Source organism: Canis lupus, chromosome 19 (genome assembly GCF_048164855.1).
Source record: "Canis lupus baileyi chromosome 19, mCanLup2.hap1, whole genome shotgun sequence".
NCBI lineage: Eukaryota > Metazoa > Chordata > Mammalia > Carnivora > Canidae > Canis > Canis lupus.
The window spans coordinates 14,723,680-14,742,588 of record NC_132856.1 but is presented as its reverse complement, the minus strand read 5'-3'; the positions used below and the strand labels follow the sequence as shown (position 1 = coordinate 14,742,588).

General features: G+C 40.3%; 1 protein-coding gene and 1 pseudogene across 2 annotated transcripts in view; one reads left to right on the top strand and one right to left on the bottom strand.

The window, feature by feature from the left end:
• SUMF1 (sulfatase modifying factor 1) overlaps positions 1-18,909 on the bottom strand; it is a 90,552-nt gene that overhangs the window by 32,106 nt on the left and 39,537 nt on the right. Inside the window, exons 4-7 of one of the 2 annotated variants that reach the window (XM_072785312.1) lie at positions 14,669-14,751; positions 12,635-12,757; positions 11,542-11,656; positions 5,549-5,662 (exon numbers count right to left, since the gene is read on the bottom strand). In XM_072785312.1, the coding sequence (XP_072641413.1) occupies positions 5,549-5,662; positions 11,542-11,656; positions 12,635-12,757; positions 14,669-14,751 (435 nt within the window). The remainder of the gene's footprint in view (positions 1-5,548; positions 5,663-11,541; positions 11,657-12,634; positions 12,758-14,668; positions 14,752-18,909) is intronic. The other variant, XM_072785313.1, reaches the window with a different exon arrangement.
• On the top strand, positions 657-1,223 carry LOC140611274 (histone deacetylase complex subunit SAP18 pseudogene; annotated as a pseudogene).

Genomic DNA, 18,909 nt, shown 5'->3' with positions numbered 1-18,909 from the left:
AAAAAAAACAATGTAAACCATATTAAGTTATCATGAAGTTTAACTCAACTTCATTAACACTTTAATGCTTTTTTCATCTTTAACACTAGGTTATTTTTCTTTCAAATTGATTTACTCATGCCCCTGAAACATCCTCATTAAAAATATGTGAATGAGGTCCTTAGAGCAGGTACAAATCCTCCATCAGGTCCTCCTAGTACAACCTAGCTACTTGATGACTGCTTGCTGCATTAATTAAACTGTTGTTGGGGCAGTCGCTGGGTCTTGCAGACTCAACTAAGAAAATGATGTGCTATTTACCGCGTTTTCCCAGGCTGAAACAAGGACAGTCACACGCCATTGGCAGAGGACAACTAAGAGACAGGCTAAGCAGGAGTCTAACATTTTTGCTACACAAAATTCATTCATTCATGCAGTGGCAAGAGGCCAGAAGAAGGATCAGTGGAAAAAGGAACAATCAAGTGTGGAGTTTAGAGGATGGACAAAAGTAATTTAAGTCCAAGTCCCAAGGGACTTTCCATCCAATGGAAAAGAAGTATTTGAGCAGGACTGACAAGTTTGGAACCTGCCAGGACACTCTACATACGGATCTCAGGTCAGAGGGAAGGCATGTGCCGTGTGTGATGCGCTGCAGACAAGACTTACAGCCTCCCGGCCGTAGGAGGAAGATGGCGGTGGAGTCGCGCGTTACCCAGGAGGAAATTAAGAAGGAGCCGGAGAAACCGATCGGGAGAAAACGTGCCCACTGCTGCTGCTGCTGCTGCGTGTTTTCACCACCAGTAACGGCCGCCACCACCGAATGGACGAGTTTTGCAACGGAAACGTGCCGTCCAGCGAGCTCCAGATCTACACTTGGATGGATGCAACATTGAAAGAACTGACTAGTTTAGTAAAAGAAGTCTACCCAGAAGCTAGAAAGAAGGGCACACACTTCAATTTTGCAATTGTTTTTACAGATCCTAAAAGGCCTGGCTATCGAGTAAAGGAGATTGGCAGCACCATGTCTGGGATGAAGGGGACTGATGACTCCATGACCCTGCAGTCACAGAAGTTCCAAATAGGAGACTATCTGGACATAGCAATCACACCTCCAAATCAGGCACCACCTCCTTCAGGGCGCATGAGACCATATTAAGTTTTATTTACTATTTCTTGAATTATTTTTCAATCAGTTATGTAAAATAAATTCTTTTTCCTTCCCTCAAAAAAAAAAAAAAAAAAAAAAAAAAGACTTACAGCCTCCCTGGTCAATTCCATACCATGACAAAGCAGTTTTGCAAAACAGAACACAATTCCAAAAATCTCCAGAGCTATATGATCTAATTGAACAATGAAATTCCATGCTGAAAAAAACAAAACAAACTCAATCTCTGACTAATAGAATCTGGCAAGCAGCCAGTTATTCATTCAAAGAAGGATTACCTTTTGGAAAACTTTATTCCCACCAGACTTGAATGAACTATGAAGAACTAACAAGTTTTTCATTGTAAGGATGACTATGTGGTATGCCAACATTAGGTAAGGATGGGAGGAATATCAAACACTCATTATAAAGATTACTTTCTTCTCCTCTGTTTCCCGAAGCCAACATTCCTCATCAACTGGGCTTCACAGAACCATATAATAGAGAAATTAGGTAGCCAAAACATAATTTAAATAAAAATAGTAAACAACAATACTTTGAAGGTGTAAAATATTTTCACATGCAACATCATCAAATTTGATTTCACAAATATAATTATTACCAATTTGTAGATAAGGAAAGTTGAGCTATTCCACATTTAGAGATCCCTTCAATATTAAGTGGCAGAGCTCTAATCTGAGTTACTTTGACTAAATCAAAGACCGGAACTGTTTCCCTCAGGAAAAAAAAAAAAAAAAAAAAGCCACCCAAATGAAACTATATACCTGGATGTTAGAGTGGGAAAGATATTATAGATCACACCATCCTTTGCCACCACCAGTGAGCAAATCAGCGTGGCATGTGGGTAGTGAGAATGAGTATGTGGGTGTTGGAAGTTAGAGTGCTACAGAAGCTCTATGCAATCTTTTACGGAAAGCAGTATATATTGCCACAGATTAATAGGGGCTTTGGGGTGAAGTAACTGAAAAGGAAAATATAATGACCTTTAAAAAAAAAAAACTTAGTTAAAAAAAATAGTAGCAGCAGCAATGGCCACATTCTGGGTTCTGTCTATGTGGAAAGAGGTGATGCCATCTTAAGCAGCTCCAGAGGACACACACATGCATGTGTATATCTTCCCTATAACCTTCTTCCAGCTAAGATCAAATCAACCTTCACTTCATATGGTCAAATACCTCAGCCTCTCTCGGGACTGTGTGTACAAAGCACACAGGATGTTTCTACCACCTGCTTTGGCCATAAATGACTGTCCAATAAAATAAGCACTAATGATTAACTTTTGCTCCCTGGAAGCCAACTAAGAAAAAGATATTCCCTGACTAGCCTTTGCATACAGAGGACTGGCTTTTCTTAAGTTTCCTAAAGAAGCTTTAAAATGACTTTCCATTATGGGTTAGGCTTGTGGCTAACATATACGCATCACACTGAAGAGGTCAGTTCCTGAATTGAAATGTTTACTAATCACATGGATATTCTGGTTCAAAACTCTCCCTGAAAATGTCTGTTCCCAACTTTGCTTTTGAAACAACTGAAATATGAATAGTGGTCAAACTCCCTCAACTCTTGGTATCTGGCACTGGCTTTGTTATAGGACCAACTATTATGCGACACATTTTCTGCCAGGCACTGGAGATACACAGGCCAGTATGGAAAGAAGGCAAGTAAATTAAGACCTCCGTGAGAAATAGGAGTTTTAACCAAAACCAGATGAGAACTACTATAGCTGTGAGGAAGTGCAAGGCTCAAATTACAGAGCAAAGGCAAGCCCAGAGGTAAGTCTTTCCACTCTAACTTAGTCTCACCTAGAGGTCTGTTGATTCACAAAGGCTGAGAAACTAAGCAGAACTTTCAATAGACTTATAGCCTAAGGAAACAAATGGGTTTTGGGGGCCCTTTGAGGAATAAGAGCCATAGTAAAACCCCTGACTTTTGGTTGGCATCCTGACTATATTCAGACTAGCTCTCACAGGAACCTAAGCTCAGCTTCAAGATGTCTCAATTCCTGATTGGAAAAAGCTCATCTGAAATAGAAGTTTCCAGAGGCAAAGGTAAATCCCCTCTAGAGAAAGATCACACTATCCAGATCTCAATAATATCTACAATCTTTTGCATACCCTGTCTCGTACTCATTCAAAAATAATCAGGCATGTGAGAAAACATGATGTGAGCAAAAACCAAGAAGAGAGGCAGGTCAACGGGGTAGTCAGATACCAGAGTTGTCAGATGCAGACTTTAACATACAATGACAAAAAAAAAAAAAAAAAAAAAAACCCACAGTGAGATAGCACCTATACATTGACTAGAAGAGCTTAAATTAAAAATGTTTAACAATGTCCAATGTTAACTCAGAGAAAAGTTTCCATTCTTTTTCTCTGGTTAAAAGAAATATAGGAAACTGTTTGTATGTTAAATCTAAATGGTAGGTATCTATTATACTATTTTCTGTACTTCCCTGAATTTTTGTTAAATTTTATAATTCAATGTTTAAAGAAGAAGTAGAAGGAGTGGCTGAAAGAGATCAGTAAGAATTAAGTTATTTTAGCCTTCAGAAGTTGTGTTCAAGAGTCTGTACTTTCCTCTTTAGACAAGCAGCCATGGAAGGGGTTTCAAATGGAGGAGTGACCGCATCAGACTTGATTTCTAGAGAGGTCATTGTGGCTGCACAGGGCAGAGGGAGGGAAGGCAGAGCCCAGCTAGGAGCCTGGAGGTGTCCCTTGAATGTAAGATGCCAGTGGCACTGGCAATGAAGGAAGTTGTAGAGATTTGAGTGACGGAGTCTGAGTTTTCTAGGAAGTTGGGACTTAGTTCTCTAGGCAGATGAATTTTATCCCAGTCAAATCAGGAAGCAAACGAGGCTATAGTGTGACACAGAGAAATCTAAAATGGGAACAATTTATAAAGCAAGGACAACATCTAAGATAGAGCCTGGGACTGGTGAAAATAAGAAAAATGTGAATTTTTCTGTAAATCCTTAGAAGAGACACAAGCAGTTCTAAGACGGAAAGCTAATAAGCACTCAGCTCGACAACAGATGGTCAGATAGATGCATTCACAACTTGCCAGAATTCTGAAGCCTTGTGTACCCCCTTCCAAACATGCAGATGCTTTTATCTGAGGGGGAAAAAATTCTATTTCTGATTCTGACAGCAAATGCCAAGTCACATCTTGCCAGTAGAGAATGGTGTCTCCCGACCACAAACCAACCAAGAACTTCACAACCTTATTCTCATTTTGGAGAGAAGAGTTGTTTCTGACCAGTACTTCCACCAGCCCTGCCAGAAAGTACAAGGGAAATGAGGGGGGGATGACAGTTTCTGAAAAACTCAGCTCTTTCATCTGCACCCAATGAGGTAGGTTTTTGTCTCCAGATTATTCATGAGCAGCCCACGTGTTATTCCGTGAAGAAAAATCAAGTTTATCAAACAAATTTATCCTCATATTCTGAAAAATGGCCTGAGGCACAGGGCCTGACAATTTCTTCAATTACTCAAGCTGCTTAACTCTTACGGAGAAGAGATCGAAGAATTAATTTTATCATGATTCTTTGTGCCTTTTCTAAAGGGTAAAGTTTAAAATTGAGCATATTAAGTTCCCAGTCTAGATAGTTTGGTTGTATAATATATATTTATTTAGGTCTGACTTATGAATGTCTAGTTTGTTAGAGAAAGGACTTTTAAATGGTTCTTTCCCCCCCAATATGTTCACACAACAAAAAATATTCAGACATGTTCTTTTTAAAGGAAGTACCTCCCACCTACATGCCCATGTAGTGTTTCAATTTTTAGGGGCAGAGAAGAATCCTAGTTGTATTCAACATTCTCCCCATATCAGAGTAGGTAAAACTTAGATAAAACGGTTGTCTTAATTCCCAAGGCATATGATGCATTGAACTGACATACTGCAGAGTTCGGGAAATAATCACCAAATGACTCAACTTCCTGACTCAACATTCACCAGAAAATACCCTTTCTCATTTTCTCTAAATGATGCCCCTGAATCAAAATTTCAGCCAATCAAAAGTCTGGCAATTAGCTGCATGATAAATACCATCTAGCAGATCTCAGTGGTTATTACTTTAAAAACATCAATGAATTCTGCATAGTTATTTAGATAACTCACTCTAATCAAATTTATGAGACTGAATATAATTTTTAAAGTTACAGGCAGATTCCTTCAAATAATTATCACCTTTGCAATCTAGCAGCATATAAAATGCTCACAGACATTTCTGCACAATGCCTTAAGCTTGAATTAAGAGACATATGCTTAATATCCCTTTGGGGAAATTCCAAGATTAATTTCAAGAGCACACAAATACTCCTCAGAAACACATTAAATCCTTGCCACAGCTTGCCTAGGTAATGGATGTAACCTTACGATACATAGTCTGAGAATGATACTCACTGGGTTATGCGTTTTTTCAACAGAATGGTGAACGGTCCACCAGTCTGAAGTCCATTCCCACACGTTCCCTACTATATTGTATAAGCCATAACCATTGGGAGGAAAGGCGTCAACCTAAAAATTAAAAAAAAAAAAAAAAGGGAAAATGCTGTCAAACTACTCACCTTGTTTAGAACACTTCTTTGCTGTGGAAATGCACTATAAGTTAAAACTTCAAAGCATGAATATTAATTTTCATCCCGACAGTCAAAATGCAATTTGGCCAATGTAAAAACAAAGAAAGATACACTTTTTGGCTTTGAGTTTTAAAGGGGAGCTTAGAAACCTAAGGAGAGTTTATACTACATGGTAGGAAAGTCAATAAAACTATTCCTAACAGAGAGACTAATAATGAACATAAATTGAACCCATATCTTAAGGCGGGGAGTAGGGGGCAGAGATGATATTTCAAAATCATTACAGAAACATCATATTAGACTCAGTATAAGTCTTGTCATCAGAGCTAAGGTATGTGGCCACACAATGTCTTTTAGCACTAAAAGATGCCAACCCACTTCTGTCCTCTACACCAGCCCCCTCCAACTCACAATCTTATCTTTAAGCCACAGTCATTATCATCAAAACACTGAGGGGACTTGTTTTTCTAAAGAAAATGTGAATTCATTATCAAGCATATTTGTAAGAGAAGGTTTGCAGTCAGTCTCCAGAATCTGGAAGTATGAGGCCAACTGTACTGGTTTGTCAGGGAGCAATTATATCACATTTCAAAGGGAGGTCAGACAGTCTGCCACATAATATTGTCACAGACAGAGAGCCAAAGTATAAAGCTTTTTTAAGAAGGAGAGAGGGGAGAGGGACAAGAAAAAAAACTTTAACTGAGCAACAGTTAAGTACAAACAATTATGCCATTGTGTATATTCAACATAAAATTTTTCCCAACATTTTTCTAATGATAATTCTCAAACATAAGGAAAAAATGAGATTTTTAAATGAAAAAATGTTATCTTTGGGTTTTTAAAAATCTTTTAAATTTTTAATTAATTTCCTTTTTTAAGATTTTATTTGAGAGAATGAATGAGTGAGAGAGAGAGAGAGAGAGAGAGCATAGGAGCAGGGGCAGAGGGAGAGGGAGAAGCAGGCTCCTCTGCTAAGCAGGGACCCTGGGATCATGACCTGAGCCGAAGGTAGACACTTAATTGACTAAGCCAAAAAATCTTCTTTTTTAAAGTATTTATTTGAGAGAAAGAAAGAACAAAAGCAGGAAGGGGAGCAGAGGGAAAAGTAGAAGCAGACATCCTGTTGAGCAGGGAACCTAATATGAGGCTGGATCCCAGGCCCCTAGGATCATGATCTGAGACGAAGGCAGACAATTAATCAACTGAGCCATCTAGGTGCTCTAAGAATCTTTTTGTAAAAAATAAAATAAAATAAAAATAATAATATTATTGTAAATTCACGTTTTTTTTTTCCATACTAATAACGTAGGACTATAGAAATGAATAAACTAAACTTCACTTCTATTTGGCTTCAGAAGGTTTCAGGTCCACATATGAATATGGAAAAATCTGATATTTGGGCAATTCAGAGCACTTCAAAGTTATGAAGCTACTCCCTAAAAAAACCTTCATCTGGATGAGTTGGAAAGCTAAAAAATTGTTACCACGCTGCTTCCATACTCAGCACTCATTATGGAAACAGCAGTACTTATTCACTGCTTCATTCAGTAATTCCATGCATGTCAACTGAAGGCAGGAAGGGTTCAATGACGTAAGACATCAAAGAGCTTACTGAGGGAGAAAAAAGAATATACTCAAAACAAAAATCCAATTCTGTAAGACTCTGGGATGAGTAGGAAAGTGAGTGGGGGGAAAAATGCCTCAGAAATTCGCAAGAGGGAGAGGCTTTCTGGCTGCAGAGATTTCTGGCTATACCTTCTTCTACAAAGGTAAAGATGTGTCCTTGGAATCAAGCTCAGAGTTCAAAATTCAGAGGGAGAGTAAAAGTGAAGAGGCCATAGGCATGAACTATTCTTTCAAGAATTTGGAGATGATCGAAAAGAGCAAGATGGAACAACAGCTGGAAGGAATAGGAAGAAAAAGAAGAAATTCATTTGTTTCAAGCAGAGAGAGGAAGGAACCAGGGGCCCAAGACCAATCAAAAGGTGAAACAAACATTTTGGAGGAAGGCTCAGAGAACACACAAGAAGAGGGGGCTCTAGAGTCCATCTGGCTGAGGTCCTTTTTATGTGCCCATACTTAGCAGCTTCTGAGCAACCAACTTAACCTCACTGGTGCTATTAAACCATTAAGGCTAGGAAATAATAATACATACTCAAAGATTTAGGGTTTTCTTCCCCCTTTAAATAATTTTATGTATAAATGAGGTAAAATCTGGAGGTCACCAACCCCAAAATCACCATCTGTGAATATGCCATTAAGGAGAATAAACCTTGTAATTGCTCATTGTTAAATTAATTGCACTAACTAAAGCTTCCTCCCAGGAACCTCAAAAGAAAACAAATGTGTATGAGAAATATTTCAAACCCACTTATTTGCAAGTAAATGAACTGATAGGCATTAAAACCAAAACACACTAATAGTTGTATAATAGCACCTTTGAAAAATAAAAACCGAATTCTTTAGATTCACTGTGGTCAAAATAGTGCGCTCAGTGCAGACCAGAAGTAATAACATATATAAAATACAGGTGAGGGGGCCGTTTCACTGCAGTCCATCCCATCACTGAAAATAAATTCCTTCCTTCAACTAACCAGACCTTGTGGACACAAGAGCAGCTAAAATGGATGTGAGATAATTCTCTGGGAATTTCAGTCCCATTTTGCTGAGTTCCATTTTGAAGATACGGATCTTGTTATGTCTTATTCCAAACACAGGTGGAAATCGCCTCTCTGTGGTCTGCTGCTTCTTTCTCCCCAGGTCATGTTTCTTAAATTAGTTCTTGGAGGGCGCCTGGTGACTGTTCTAATTTTGTCTCACAAACTTCCATGACAGCTTCTTCAGGTAAGTTCTGTTGAATTTATTCCAATATAGACATCTGCTGAACTCCCAGCTAAATGTTCTAATGCTAAACATCTGTAAAGTGTCCTTACGCCACAGGGACTTTGTGTTTTCTAAAAAGGGGCCCTGACTTAAGGATAAATGACTATTTTCCTTAGAGGCATAAGGGCTTAATTAGGATGTGAAATTCTATAGCAGTAAGCACCGTAAAATATTCATAACTATCCAATCCAGTCTTCTCATGGCTCTTTACTAAAACTGACAGGGGCTTATATAATTTGGTCCATCAGAAGCCCAAGCCTTAGGATTCAAGGCTTGCTGTAGGGGCCCTATTTCTGACAGCCTAGCATCCCAGGAGGGAATCCTAGCTGCTAAGGCCCTTGTCACGCCAAACTCTCTTGTGTGTTCACTGCCAAAGAAGGCCAGGTATGGGCCTGACACTCTGTGCCACCTGTGTTCAGGGTTAGTGCATCGCAAGTGAGTTGCTACACACTCCTTACCAGCATGTAACACTTGGTCACCATTGTCCTGCTGCCTGCATTTACCAACATCTTTCCTGAGGTCTCATAACATCCTCACCAAGCACCAAAACTGATATTCTGTACATCCCACAGTACCAGTTCTGCTGACCAAAAGTGGTCCATGAGGCACTGGCTGGGCTTCTCATATATATAAAGTCTCAGAAAGAGCAGAATCCTTTAGTCCCAAAGACCTCAGATCACTCATTTTGCTGAATACAAAGTTGGAGGAACCAACTCTGAGATCAAATGATTACTCTTTTGCCTTCATTGGGTAGTACATCATTTCCCATTAGTTTGTGACAGTTCCTTTATCACATGCTTAACACATATATATGGAGTTTCATACCCATACATATGCACCCCTATATCAACTGAAAGGCTATATATTCTTATGAAATATGTTATTTACATTAAATGCCAAAAAATGAAACCATAATGCTTTAACTACTATGGTTCAAAATATTTTTAGATTTCTGCTAGCTCAAGTGTCTCCTTACTCTTCATGTTTTTCAAAAATGTGTTGGTCCTTCTCTTTTATTTATTATTTCAGTCGAAATTTTGTTTTGTTTTTTTTAAGATTTTATGTATTCATGAAAGACACAGAGAGAGAAGCAGAGATACAGGCAGAGGGAGAAGTGGGCTCCCTACAGGGAGGCAGGACTGCATCCCGGGACCACAGGATCATGCCCTGAGCCAAAGGCAGACGCTCAACCACTGAGCCAGGCTTCAGTCAAAGTCAAAGTCAAAGTCTTAGAGTCATTTGGCCACCTCCCAATAATGTACCTATGTTACATTTACATGTAAATTTTGGAAGAATTATTTTTGTGTGAAACAAAAATATAATATGAAAAAAATGACAGCTATTTGAAAGAGTGTTGAAAAGAAATTATTCTCTGCAACGACAAACTCAGTACGGTGCTATTTACCCACCACAAGATTTCTTTTCTCACTGTTCAGACAAAATGAAATGTTTTTAATATTGCTTCATTAGTGTATGGCTTTGCCACCAGAAGAGCAATGAAAAAGGAACTCTCACACGCTTGTGGAGGGAAACATGTCACATGCCCTCTAGAAAACAGGATATATCTAAAATGTTTACCAAGAAAGTTTTCTAGTCTTTGACTCATTAATTTCATTGCTGGGAATCCATCCTAAACAAATCATCAGAGATACAATTCAATATTTATGTACAAGATGCTCCTTATTATATTGTTTAGCCAAAAACACTCCCCCAAAACCCCAACAAATATAATCTAAATGTGCAGCTTATTAATAAAAGGCAAATAAATTAGGGCTCATTCAAATGATAGATCATGTATCTGTTACAAAACAATGTATTTGTGAAAAACTGTTAATGACAGATAACACATTCCTAATATTAAGCTGGAAAAAACAGGATTTTAAATACTGCATTCAGCATGACCCAAAAGCAGCATGTAAAAAATATGTAGCTACAAAAATATATATATACACACACATATATATTTATGCTTTCCATATATTCCATATATATGTATATATACATATATAAATGTGTTTATATTTCTATATACATATATATGCATTTATACATTTCATATATGTGGGTGGAGTATATGTGTGTGTGTGTGTATGCTGGCATATATGGGAGTTACGAGCATGAGCTTTAGAAACAAACTAACCCAGTTCAAACCCCAACTGTGCTGCTTTCCAGCCGTGTAACCTTGTGCAAGTTAGTTATTCTCTCTGTCCCTCAGAATGCTCACTTGGAAAATGAGGATAAAATAAATGGTACCTACTTAACAGAGCTGAATTTACATCAAGTGAGAGAATTCATACAAATGGCTTCGCACCAAGCCTGGCACCCTGCAAGCACTCATTAACTACTAGCTCTTACTGGCATCATTAACACAGAAAAGAGCAGAAGGAGGGAGGCCTGGGTGGCTTAGTGGTTGAGCATCTGTGTTTGACTCAGGTCATGATCCCGGGGTCCTGGGATCGAGTCTCACATCAGCTCCCCAAGGGGAGGCTGCTTCTCCCTCTGCCTATGTCTCTGCTTCTCTCTCTGTGTCTCTCATGAATAAATAAATAAAATCTTGAAAAGAAAGAAAGAAAAAGAAAGGAAGGAAGGAAGGAAGGAAGGAAGGAAGGGAGGGAGGGAGGGAGGGAGGGAGGGAGGGAGGGAGGAGAGAGCAGGAGGAAATGTACCAAAATGCTAACAGGGGTGATCTGTGGGTGGCAAAATTTCAGGTCCTTTTAATTTTCTCTTTTGTACTCTTGCTATTTTCCAAATTTTCTATAAGTATGACGGAATCAGAAAACTGTGTTATAAAAAAAGAACATTTGCTTAATTATTAGGAACTGCACGTGCATGAGTGGATGAATGCAGGAAGAGACTGGTCAGCGAGTGAGCAATGCTTTCTCATGTCCACATTCTCGGGAGCTGCTGCCCATCTTCAGAAGTCTCGCTACTCACAGGTGCAGTTCCTCGGAAGCCATCCTCCCCGGTGTTGGTCACAGGAAATTCGCCCTGCCAAATGTTGGCATAATGCTGGCCTTTCGGCTGGAGTTTGTTGCCCCAGGGGAAGAGTCTGTCAGAAGAGACACAGGCATCAGCCTGTCAAACAGGCACAGTCTTCTGGATTAAAGCCAAGAGAAGGAATGCAAAGAAAGAGCATTGCTCACTTGTTCTGAGTGAACTATGTTTTACATTTCAAATATATAAATAAACAAAGCTTTTAACCAGGACTTTTTTTTTTAAACTTCCGCACAACTAGCTCATATCAAGTTCACAACAACCTCTGTGTTTCCCAAGTACTCAAGAGGCCTGAAATAAATCACGTAATCAGAAGAAGGACTTATAGAAGGCTGGGAAAGTAGGCATCATTCTGAACTTATATGGTAGCACAATCAGGCAGCATCACATCACACTTTTTTTATAAAGCCTCTGCTATTTTAAGGAGCCTTTCCTAGAAGATGTGACCCAGACATGAGTTTTCTGTCTCATGGCTCTAGAAACAGAGAAATAACACTGCTTTAGGAGATGTCTAAAATAAGAAAATCCTGGGGTGCCTAAGTGGCTCGGTCAACAAAGCATCTGCCTTCGGCTCAGGTCATGATCCCATGGTCCAGGATCAAGCCCAACATCAGGCTCTCTGCTCAGCGGGAAGCCTGGGTTTCTCCCTCTCCCTCTGCCTGTTGCTCCACCTGCTTGTGCTCTCTCTCACTCTCTCATTCTGTCAAATAAATAAATAAAATCTTTTTAAATAAATAAATAAAATAAGAAAATCCTAAAAGCAAGGCAGCCTGACAAAAGGCTCTGAGGAGGACTATGTAAGAGAAGAAGGGTTGAATGTGTGGAGCACACTTTGGGGCTGCAGGGAGCCAGCTTCACCGGACACCTGGTGACCCATGCATCAGTGTCTCCTAAGTAAGTCCATGGAGATGAAGAAAGCCTAGGAAGAAAAAGCTGTTGTTTTTGTTTAAAATCAACTTTCTAACCAAAATAAGTTCCACAGATTTAGAAAAAGGTCACCACACAGTTAGGCAAGATGAGATCCTCCGAGTACCTATTTTGCAGGCCTCCGCGACAGCTGTATTCCCACTCAGCTTCCGTGGGCAGACGCTTTCCCGCCCACGTGCAGTAGGCAACAGCATCATTCCAGGAGACGTGGAGGACTGGATGATCAGGCCTGGGGAAGAGCAAAAGCAGAGTGAGGAGGAGCAGCAGCTGTAACAGGAAACAGGAACTGGCTTCAGCGAAGCACCCACAATCATCCTCCATTCCATCTGGGGCACTAAGGCAGCCCTGGTCCCCAGCTCAATCCTCAGCTGTGCCACATCTGTCACCTTCCACCACAGGTTTCTGACATCCCAGGCTCGAATGGATTACAATCCCTCTTGGAACTAGACTCAAAACATTTCTTCACTTGCAGGCAGGCCCAGAGCTCCACAGAATCTCACTTGGTACAATGGATGTGGAGATGCACTACACACTTCCCCCACTAAGGAAGGAGTGCTGCTCCAGCTGCTGGGAGTGCTCCCTCAGAGTTTTCCACAGCTGCTGCAGAAAGCCACTTCACAACCACCAATGATAATCAGAGCCAGGACATAAAGGCCCGGCCATTTCAGCCCACCACAGCTCTATCCTACCAGCCCTATTTACCCCAAAGCCCCCCCAAGGGATCAGTGGGGACTTCCTGAGCCTGCACTGTAGTCTTGGCTTCTCCCTCTACCCAATCCTGCTTCCCCCCAACCCTCCTTTGCACAGGTTGTTTGGCTTTAAACTTCATGCCTTTCTACTGCAGATTAGCCAGCTATACTTGCTTCATGCTAGCAGATTCCAAACTAGTATTTTTTCTAAGGGCATAGAAGGACAAGGAAGGTTAGGAGAAAAGTTTGAGAATAAGGAGTAACACACATTCACAAAGCACTAGATAGCTTTAATTCCCTGTTTACACTTTTTCAAGTGGACTACACACTCCTAGTCCATTCCTTAAACATCTTTGAATTCCCTACAGCAATTCCACTATAATTTTCATTTATTCTTTCAATAAATGTTTATTGAGTACCTATTATGTGTTATTTACTATTTTCAGCATCAATCAGAGATGTACTTTTCTAAGAAAATGGACTCAGTGGATAAAATACATTCCCCTCTGGGTTTTCCTTCTGCCTTAGCTTTTTCTTCTATTAAATTCATGAAAGAAAATGTCACTTGGGAACTAAGAGGCCCAGTTGACCTGACGTACCCAAGAATCCTAGGATGTTGTGTCTCACCATCAATTTCCACCACGAAGGCTGCCAGTTCAGGCTTTGCAAGGTTTCTGCCCTTTGGCAGGGGGCTCTGTCCCTAAAGCTGAACCTCAGGTACACTTAGCTCCCTGGCAATGAGGGCAGAAACCAGGAATGTTGTCAAAAATAGAGGCTCAAAACCTCCATCTGAAAAAGTGGGTTAGGAGAACAGTTTTCTTGGGCTGTCGGGATTCTGAGTCCTGACCCAACCTTTCTCCATCTCCAGGGCTTAAAGTGCTACTCTCTATTTCTGCTTGAGATAATTATTTCCTTGCCACCCTGGAGACTTGCTGACCGACTTGCAGCTCTGTGGTTTTTCAGTCAGATGGTGGCTTCAAAGTATGTCAGCCCAGAACTGAATATCACAAGAATCCTATAACCAAGGCTTGAGCTTCCACAGTGACCACCTGGCCAGACATAACCACTCTTCCATAGGACAGATGGTCTTCTTTCTCACAGTGACCCACTCATGAAAGAGAGCAGACAGACAGGTTCCAAAGATTAAATATGTCAAGAGATTTGTAATAGGCTTGTCAAAGAGGGGAAAAAAATCTGCAAAGGCAACTCTTTGGCAGGCCAAATGAGGAAGGATGAAGTCACCTAGCAAGAGCTTTCTCTGAGTTAGGCACAGTGCTTGGGTATTTACATATGTTATTTCCTGTTTTATTTTCCTACCAATCCATTAGAGTTTGTCATTCTCACACTCTTTTACAATTGAAGATGGCTACTGAGTTCCTTTTCAACAACACAGGAAATCTATCTATTTGGCAATTAAACATGTCCACTGGGGAAAGAACCACCAGCCTCACCTGTGTAGAGTAGTAGAGTCAGGCCCTTCTGGGTGTCTCCAGTTAGCGCCTTTAACAGGTAACCACCAAGGAGCAGCTGCAACCTCAAAGCAACCCAGAAAAGCTAAGGTTAGCTATGATAACTCTAGAAAAACACTGACTCAGTATGTGCAGGAAAAAAAAAATTTTAACTTACAATCTTCAACTTCCATTTCAGTTACCAAACAAATACTCTTACCAGAATATCAAAAATAAAGATTTATATGTAAGAAAATCTTTCATAAGACTATTATTCCATATCATAAGCACCAGCATGACTAAATAGATTATGTCTTTAAATGGTGTATATCTCCAAGAATTTTTATTTTTTCAAAGACTGATTTATTTATTTATCTTAGAGGAGGGAGAAGGAGAGAATCTCCGGGAGATGCCCCCATCAGTGCAGAGCCCTATGCAGGGCTCTATCTCATGACCCTCACAACACAACCTGAGCCGAAATCAGGAGTTGAAATGCTCAACCAGCTGAGCCATCGAGAGATCCCTCCAGAAATTTTTAAAAGATGCAGTGCTAGCTAATCCTCTATAATGTCTAACAAGTGAGAGACAGATTGGACAGTTCCTATTTAAAAGATAAGAAAACAGCACCTGGGTGGCTCAGTGGGTTAAGCGTCTGCCTTTGGCTCAGGTCATGATCCCAGGGTCCTGGGATCTTGCTGCAACTGGCTCCCTGCTCAGCGGAGAGCCTGGTTCTCCCTCTCTCTCTGCCTGCCACTCCCCCTGCCTGTCCTTGCATGCTCGAGCACTCTCTATCAAATAAATAAATAAAATCTTTTTAAAAAATAAATAAAAGATGGGGAAACAACCTTACAACTAAGTGCTGGGCTGAAGATCAACTAAGGTGGTCAGATATCAAGCTGAACCATAGAGTAAGAAGCTGGAGTGTGTTTTCAAAAAACCCTGGTTCAATTTCCAGTGTAATATTAGCTGGGTAGCCCTGAGAAAGTACACTGCTTGTCTGGCCCCTTAGCCTTCATCTGTGAAATGGGACCAGGACCCCTGCCTCATCTACCTCAGACTACAGAGGAGGTTGAATTCAACAGGACCAGGAAATGCTCAGCCAAATGTTCCCAGGACCTTATCTCCTACTATAGTTCTAGTGACCCAAATAACAAGAGCAAGTGGCCCTCACTTACTGAATGGTTAAGAACTTGGCTTTGGAGTCAGTCAAAAGAAGATTCAAATCACTCACGGTGTGACAGCAACCTACTGAACCTCCCCAGGCCTGTTTTCTCACGTTTAGATGGAGATGGTAACAATACTTACCCTCGTGGGTTATGACAAGGAAGAATTATACATTAAGGGCTTACAAGTATGCCCAGCACTAGCAAGCACTCAGTAAAGAGAACTAGTCTCAACCAAGGTCTCATGACAGGAGGAGAGCCATAAAAAATCTTCATCATTGCTGTTGGTAATCCAAACTAAAGAACAGAAATTTGCAAATGACTCTTGTAAAATATACACTACAGTAGACTCAAGGTTATCCCCATGACAATGCTACTGTCAATCATTTGCATCCTGATGAGCTGGGTTGAGTGGAAGAGAAGGGGGATGGTGTTCCTGCTAACAATTATAGCAATCACTGAAAACACCAAATTCTGTTCTTGTTCTTTCCTTCACATCAGCACAATCAGAACATTCATGGTATTCCAATTACAGTTTGATGGGAAAAACCAAATTCTCTTCTATTTCAATGAGAGAGACATAATGTCCTTAAGGATACCACTGCAAGGTGTTTTATTTTTCAGAGACCAGGAGAGACAAGTCACAGCTTATTTCTATTTCACCTCGGGATGTTCTCACTAACCAGACTGCTGGATATTCAGGGACCAAGGACAGGTAATTCATTCCATGTCAAGGGAAAATGTGCATTGAAAGCCCAAGTTAGAGGCATCTGGGTGGCTCAGTGGTTGAGCATCTGCCTTTGGCTTGGGTCATTATCCTGGGGTCCTGGGGTCGAGTCCCACATCAGGCTCCCCACAGGGAGCATGTTTCTCCCTCTCCCTATGTCTCTGCCTCTCTGTCTCTCATGAATAAATAAACACAATCTTAAAAAAAGAAAGCAAGCAAGCCCAGGTTATCCCACTTTTGTGTTTCAATATCTTCAGATCACTCAAACCTAACTCACCCCAACAGTGATCAGATGGGCCACCAGAAGGTTCAATGTCTGTCTTAAAATAATAAAAGAACTAAAGACAACTATGGCAAAATGCTAAACGTTGTTAAATCTGGGTGGTAGAAACTAGAATGCCTGTTTTTCTTTTATCCTTTTGTGTTTTGAAACATTTCATCAGTGGCAATTTTTTAAACTGGTTTATTCATCTCTTCTACTACTGATGGGCATTTGGGTGGGTTCCAGTCTAGGGGTATTATGAATAGTGCTTATATGAACATTCTTAGGAGCTCATGACTTTCAGCAAGCATACATATGCATCTCTGTTGACTGTACACCCTGGAGTGGAACTGCTGAATCACAGGGTCTGCATATGAACAGCTGTAGTGACAAAGGCCAGACACCAGCCTTCATGGCCCATGTGTTCCAAGGTTTACCACCCCTTCTTCAGAGGGGAACTTCCATGGAGCTGGCTGATGCAAAACAGACCATGGTGTGGCTATTCCAGGGGCCCCTTAGACTGTTTCTTTTCCTCTCTTCTTTCCCTCAATTCACTCTGGTTACAAACATTTGCTGAGCACTCACTATCTGCCAGCCACTGAGTTGGATTCCTAAAAGAGATCTTCAACTCCCAGGAATCCTCAGAGTATGATTTAAGACAATATATTGATAGTGTTTAAATTATTTATTTTACATATTTATCTTACATGGTTAATTGCACAAAGTTCAAAACAAAATATGGATCTAGGTTCTTCGTTTTCCTTAAAAATGCCAATAAAACTCAAATTCATAGGTCTAGGTACCACCTTACAGACGCTAGTGCTATTGTCCCAACTCAGTGTCCTCTCCACCACACACACACACACACACACACACACACACACATTTTCTCATTCTAGATAATCTGCTTTTCATTTTTCCCAGGATTTCTCTTTTCTGAAATCTCTCATATTATCTTAGCAACCCATCCCAACAGACCACTAGCTGACATGGCTTGAAAATACGGAACTATACAATGATCAACAATCTCAGTGATGTGGGCAGTGAGACAGGACAAACAGACTGGCTCAAGATGAGGAGGGGACACCACAGTAACACTGTCCTTGTCCAAAGGCCACAATCTAGTTTTTCTCCAAAATATTAAGATCTGAGGTAAGTATGCAGATATATCTACAGTACTATAATATTATTTCTAATTAAAAATTACAAAGTAATCCATCCTTGGCATCCATCCAACTGAAGGAATACTATACAGTCATCAAGACACTGCAAAGTGGAAATATATAGATAATATGTTATGAAGATAAACTACAGAATAGAATACATATTTGGTTGTTTCTGTAAAATTATGCATATGAATGTATGGTAGTACACTTGGAAGAAAAAAGTGTAGAAGAACGTACTTGCACTTACAGGGGCCAAGATTTGGGGAGTAATACACTTCTTAAGAATGGGCATGTATTACTGTAGTAAGAGTTCTCAATTTCAGAACTACTGACACATTATGCCAGATAATTCCTGGTTATAAGGGACTGTTGTGCACTGTAGGATGTTTAGCAGCATCCCTGACCTCTTTCTACTAGATGCCAGTAGCACCCTCCCTCACCTAACTGCAGCAGCCAAAAGTGTCTCCAGACGTTGCCAAATGCAGAATAATCACTGCACTCTGATAATCAGGGGAGAAAAAAATCCGTCTTTCTTAAATGTTAACATATAATTCATAGAAGCTCAGTGGTAAGAGCATCCAAGCCTGGAGCCAGGCGACCTAAGCCTGAAAAGCAGTGCCATCTTTTACAAGCTGCATGATCTTGGGTTTCTTAGTTAACCTCTCTAGGTCTCAGTTTCCTTATTTGTAAAACAGGGTAGTAACACTTCTCTCCACTTCCCTGGGTTGTTGTGAGGATTAAATAAGGAAATATACATAAAGAGCTTAGAGTAGTACCTGGTACAGAGCAAGAATTACAAAAGTGTTAGTTATCATTATTACTATTATTTATTCGTTATTGCACATTGCCATATTCTTTTAGAACTTTCAAAGAACATACATTCTAATCAGTGAAAATCTGCCCGCTAATACTTCTTCAGCATAGAC